This window comes from Cibotium barometz, chromosome 63, assembly GCF_041138505.1.
Source record: "Cibotium barometz isolate CiBa-2024 chromosome 63, ASM4113850v1, whole genome shotgun sequence".
Lineage (NCBI taxonomy): Eukaryota > Viridiplantae > Streptophyta > Polypodiopsida > Cyatheales > Cibotiaceae > Cibotium > Cibotium barometz.
In genome coordinates, this window is record NC_141108.1 from 33,603,319 (window position 1) to 33,609,750 (window position 6,432).

General features: G+C 45.5%; 1 protein-coding gene across 1 annotated transcript; it reads right to left on the reverse strand.

The window, feature by feature from the left end:
* Positions 1–5,293: 5,293 nt before the first annotated feature.
* Positions 5,294–6,229, reverse strand: LOC147603975 (uncharacterized). Its single transcript, XM_086796003.1, has one exon. It carries the CDS (start codon positions 6,078–6,080, stop codon positions 5,469–5,471), a length of 612 nt encoding a protein of 203 aa, XP_086652129.1. The 5' UTR covers positions 6,081–6,229; the 3' UTR covers positions 5,294–5,468.
* Positions 6,230–6,432: the final 203 nt, after the last annotated feature.

The following is a 6,432-nucleotide window of genomic DNA, read 5'->3' on the forward strand; positions in this document are numbered from 1 at the left end:
GCCTTGGTTAACTACCCGGTCTGGGTAGAGTTTCCTAATCTGCCCCTCCACTATCATAATCACCTTGGAGTTATTGGCTCTAAGCTTGGGAAAGTTCTGGGAGGTAAACCGCGCTCTGATTATGTGCCTTCATGGCACCCTCAAGTACTCATAGAAATGGACATTTCTCTGGATTTACCCTCAGCTATAGACATCTTCACTGACGATGGGGAACACCTCGAGCAAGCCATAGTGTACAAGTACCTACCCTCTGCCTGTTTTCACTGTGGTGCCAATGGGCACTTCGTCAGAAACTGCCCTCGACGGATAACGCTCCTTTCCCAGCTTCTCCAGATTCCACCCCTCTTCAGCAAGGCCCTAAAGTAGCAAGAGACACCCCCCCGAAGAGGGCGGCTAAAGAGACCTGGTAGGAACAGAGTAAGCCTAGGTTGAAATCTGTCAACAAATTTGCTCTTCTAGCTTCTCTACGAGAATGGGTGGACTCAGAGGTTGAAGAGTCTCTTCTCTTTGGCTCTGATGAAGAAGCCGATGTGGACAAATTGTTGGAAGACCAGGTCAATGAAAACAACCAAATTACAATGCTTGATCTGAATACAAATTCTCAGGTGGGAGATACCTCTGCTAATAAAGATAAGGAAATGCATGTGGAGGGGGATGGGCTGTCCACTCCTATGGAGATCCATAAAGACCACAAAAGACCTATGCAAGCTGCTTCTCAAGCATCGCCCTAGAGATCCCAGGCTAAGAAATCCCTCAAGAAGACCCATAAATGAGGATTGTTTCTTGGAATATCAAGGGTTTGTCAGACCCCAATAAGGCAAGGAAATTGAAACAATGGTTTCGCATTAACAAATTGGAGATAATAGCACTATAGGAGGTCAAAGCAACTGGCAACGACCTTCTTAGCCGTCTTAAGGAGGTCTCAGAGGGTCACAGATGGTTCTCTTCGGCTCATTCCAGGGGTGTTGGAGGAGCTGCTCTGGGAGTTCCTGGTAGTTGGGGTGTTGCTCCTAACTCGGTTGTTGGGGGTTTGAATTGGATCTCAGTTAGGCTAGATAATCAGTTAGGCCAGATAATCCAGCCAAAATGCAGATTTGTTCTGTCTATGCAGGAGGCTCGGCTGCAGAGCCAATCTGTGGAGTGAGCTCGAGGCGATGGATGGCCCTGCAGTTATCGTTGGAGATTTCAATATGGTGGAGTCTTCAGCGCGGATAGATATAAAGGCCTGGGCCAGGTAATTAAGGGTTTGGAGAAAGAGAGGTGGACTCATGTCAAAAAGTACTTTTCTTTGTGGGATTTAGGTGAGGAGGCCGAGTTTACCTGGCAGAACTACTCCTCTGGTGATAATGCCAGAAAGGCTAGATTAGATAGATGTTACATTTCTTCGGAGATAGCCAACATGTACTCCAGGGCTAAGGCTAAACCGAAATACTCCTCCTGTCTGTCGGATCATTATCCTCTGATAGTCACCTTGGATGATAAAGCCACCAAGATCAGAAACTCTTGGTTCCACACTGATGCTTCCCTCTTCCAGCTAACGGTGGTTCAAAAAGAGGTTAAGAAGATTTGGATGAATGCATTCTGCAATGCTCACTCACCAGCTGCGGCTTGGTCTCAAGCTCTGAGGGAGACTCAAAAAGCACTCACTGGGTTTAGGAAGGAGGTGACGATTATAAGAAGGAAAAGAAGAGAAGCAGCCTACCAACAGCTTATGGAACTGGAAGCCAAGGCCAATGCTGTAGCGGAGGACTAGGATGTGATTACCCGGTTGAGAGCTCATATTAGATCTGAGGAGGAGTTGGCCCTCAAGCATGCCACTGTTTTCTTCAGAGAATGGTGGGCTGGCAGGATTGACCGGCCGTCTAAAGAAATGTTCAAGATTCTTAGGAAAAAGCAAGTCAAGGACTTAGTACCTTTGCTGTCCACTAGTGAAGGTGCTGCCAGAACTGAGGAGGAAAACTGTTTGCTGGTCCGCAATCACTTTCAAAAGCTGTTTAGTGCACCGGAGCAGTCCACGGAGCTGAAGGCTGAGGCCCACAATTCGGTGTGGGAGGCTAGAACGAAAGTCATCTCTGTTGAGCTGGCATGGCAGCTTGATGTGCCTATCTCAATCTCAGAAATTAAGATGGCTATTGAGAGCTTGAAACCAAATAGAACCCCGGGCTTGGATGGACTGTCGGGAGAGTTCTTCCATGCCTTCAAAGACTGGATTGCCCCATTCATCCAGAGGGTTTGGGAAGAATCTATGAAGTATTCTGCCTTGCCCACCAATATAAATGCTGGAGTGATAAAACTGATTCACAAACGAGGGCCTAAGGAGCTCCTAGAAAATTGGAGGCCACTGACTATGCTGAATTCTGTATACAAAGTGTTAGCCAAAGTAATAGCGTTCAGAATCACACCCAGCTTAATGAGGCACATCTTAGCAGAGCAGAAAGGTTTTATCCGAGGAAGGAGACTTATTGAAGCTATCATTGCAATTTGGGAAGGAGTAGAGCATGCTCAGAAAAAAGGGATTGACTTTATCTTTGCCAAAGTAGATTTTGACAAAGCCTATGACAGGCTTGATTGGAGCTTTGTATTGCTCAATTTGGAAAAGATGGGGTATGGCCCGGGCTTGATCCAGTTTGTAAAAACCCTCTTCGGTAATGCTTCAGCTAGAGTGGCTCTAAATAATTCAATGTCAGATCCCTTCCCCCTAGCCAGGTCGGTCAGGCAGGGATGTCCTCTTGCTCCACTGTTGTTTGTGTTATCTGTGGATAGCTTGAATTGTATGGTCCAAAGATACCAGGGATTGGGGCTAATTAAAGGCATTCCCTTACCTAACTCAAATTGTGTTCAGATTCTTTCTCAGTTTGCAGATGACACCAATGCGCTACTCAACAATGATCAGAACTCCCTCTTGACTTTCTAGAAGGTGTTGGACACCTTTTGCTTAGCATCTGGATCCAAGGTAAATCATACTAAAACCGGAATATTCTCTGCTGAAATCTTCCCAATTGGCTGGTGCAGCAGGGTTGTCAGCGTATTCGGGCTGGTGTAGTATTTCGGCTGCTGCTGGGTATACCTATGGGTTTCGGAGTTACCCTGAAGCAAAGGTGGGAATGGGCAGTTGATAAGTTCAGGGGGGGTAAGTTGAATAGGTGGCTGGGTTTGCAGTTATCTGTAGCTGGCAGAGTGCTGGTAATCAATCATTTTCTAGTTGCTTACATCCTCTTCTTCCTCACCTGCTGGAGACCCCAGACACTCATCTAAAGGAAATTGAAAAATTATGTAGAAACTTCCTGTGGACAGGAGACCCTTTCAGGAGAGGAGTTGCCAAAGTGAGATGGGAATTCTGCTGTCTCCCCAAGGACAAAGGGGGATTGGGGGTTGTAGATATACATGCTAGGGCTGACAGGCTTGCTGTTAAAACTATCATTAGAGCAGTTTCTCAACCTGAGGAACTTTCGTCTGTGTTGCTGTTCAGAAACATTGACCAATTCTCCTTTGAGAAATTTTCAGGTTGGAGGGATCTGCCTCGGGATACTATTTTGATAGGTCATGAAGCTATTAAGCCGAAAGGGTCTGATCTACTTCGCTCATTATGGAAAGCTTGGAACAAATTTCGGGACAAGGTAGGGGTTGTGTGGGAAAGCAGACACAGCTACTCTATTAAAGCTCTTGACTCTTTGTGGTTTCCTCTTAGTCCATTGCCATCGGTGTCCAGCAATTTAATGTGTACGGCCCTACGTATTCACAAGAAGGGCATCAGATTGTGGGCAGATGTTTGGCAAACTCACTCCCAAAGGTGGATGACCAATGATGAACTGATGTTAAGCTTCTCACTTCTTCCTTGGGAAATTCAGTTAGTGCGTGAGCGTATCAACAACGTTCCCGAGTGTGAGGCCTGGCAGCTAAGAGTCTCAGAGCCCTTATCCCTCAAAGCTCTATGCTGGAGAGGAGGAACAGCTTTCGACCACCCCCCTCGTGTGCACTCAATGCCGCCGTCCCTTGTGCATGTGGTGCTTAATAAGAGATGGTCAGTCCTCTATGACAGACGCCAATGGAATTTTAAATTCTCTACAATTTGGTCCAAAGAGATTCAGCCTAAGAAGTCAGTTTTATTGTGGCTGCATAAAGCCATATGGACAGGCGACAAGTGCAGAAAATGTGGGTTAACAGATGGGGTATGTACTAGACGCAAACTTAGTGTCATCTGTTCAGAAACGGTCAGAGATCTGTTGATATTCTGACACCAGTCTGGTCTGTTTTGGGCTGTCTGCCCTATGCAAAGCAACTGTTACTAGGGGACACTGTTGGGTTGCTCCCTTGGTGCTGGGCTAGAATCAGAGCTGAATTCCTTTGGGTGATATGGAAAGATAGATGTGCAACTGCATTTGAAAGTGCTTACCAGATTCCAAATCTGAAAAGTCTTTTTGCTGACTTTCATGTGCAGATTTATGATTTTCATTCGGTACAGACGAGATTGTACAACACGCAAGCTGGGGTACTTCGAGAAGCGCAAAATCAACCAAGTAACTTGGATCCCTTCATCCAGAATCAATTGAATGAGCTCCAAAGGAAGACTGATGAGGCCAACCGTTTTGAGGCTATGATGCAATCCAGAATCGAAGCACTATGATCATTGAGATATGTGATTTTCTTGATTGTTATGTTTGTGATCGATGGATCCCAGTGCTGTATCCCAACCAGCTCTTGTAATTTTGTCTTAAAAAAAAAAGTGTCTCTTGCTCTTGATGATCATTCGCTACCTCCAACAATAGTGTGGAGAATAGAATGAATTAATGTGGATTTGCAAATTACAAAGGAGAGAGTGGTTCGGAGCTCAAAAAAAAAAGTTTTTTTCAACCCTTAAAATTAAAGGCAATGTTGAAACCTAACCGCATAGTATAGACTTTAAAATTCTAAAAACCATACTTATACCGGATTTATATCAAAAACATATAAATGTCATCCCTTAAAAATTAAAGACAATGCCGAATTCCACCCGGTTTTCTAAATTTCAGCCAAGAAAATTACACTACAGTTAAACCGAGTTATGTGAGCATTGGCGTGACTTACAATTTTGATACTACAAATTTCCGGAAAAAATAATGAAATTTTACAAATATATTTACTTTTACATATTTAGCTATGTCATAGTTTCTTGCTAAGTCATCTTCATGCATCAAACAAAATTTTAGGGCCAACGCTCAAAAGAAGGCATGCTTCAGCTGTGTCACACCTATTTTTTTCCATTCTAACTCGACGAATTTCACATTTCACTAATTTGACATTATTGCCATTGCGATGGAGGGAAATGATAGTAGTTAGTAGGATTTCATACACTTTTGCACAGTGTGTTGTGTGTAGCAGTACCGATAACGCCGTGGACAGGTATCCATATCTATCTATATACATCATCGTTCACATACATGCGAAGGCGTCCACATGTAAGGTTTCAAAGAAAAGGCTATGTTAAGGTATTAGAGATAGAAATCTGAGTTTACAGCGTCGTAGTGAAAATCTCTTCCGAGGTCAGGAACATGCTGATCCAAGTCATCAAGGAGCCAGGAAGGCACAGCATCTCCACTGTTGAAGAGACTGGGGATTGTCCTCTCAATCTCTGCTTTGGTGAGGTTGGTGTTGGAGGTGCCTGGGATGCCCAACTCATCATCAGACGCTTCAAGCAACTGTCTGATTTCCAACTGAAAGGCACTGCTATCATTACCATCCTCTGCGTTTACTTGATTTGAGCATGTCTGGCCATGACCCCATGTATGCTGAAGGGCACCATCGTCAGCAACATGTCCACTGTGATGGTCTTGAGGCGGAGCCGAGGAGGAGGAAGCGGTATCGTCCATGGATCCAATTACTTTCTCTAAGCTTCTCATCATCTCAGAGACAAGCTCTTCCTTGGCGGAAGAATCAAGGGTGGTGGTGGAATCAAGTTCATAGAGGTCGTCCAAGAAGGCGAGGTGGGGGTCGAGGGGCTGGCTGTCCGGACATGCACGTTTGGAAAGGGCGGCCTCCGGCGAAGAGGGGGGCTCGGGGCGCTTTCTGCTAGGGGGGGGAGTAGGCTGCGAGAACTGGCTCATACTGTGCGGCAAATGGACAAGGGGTGTGGAAATCTTAGGATGGAGTGACGGGGAAGGGAGGTGGTTTTATATGGGCGCGTGGGAAGGTGAAGCTTTAAATGTAGACAGGCAGGCGACACGGAAAGGGAGGGGGAAGTGCGTTGGACTTTATTAAAGCGGGGGACGAAGGTCGTAAATACTAGAACCCTATTTTAAACACTACGATTTTTAATAACAATGGGATAAAAGAGCAGATTCTATCCAGAACAAACTCATTTCAGCACGGCACGCTGCTGTGTGGGGTTCAGGGACGGGTACCGTTCAACGTGGACGGGTAGGAAAACGCAACGGCAACAACACCCTCTCCATGATA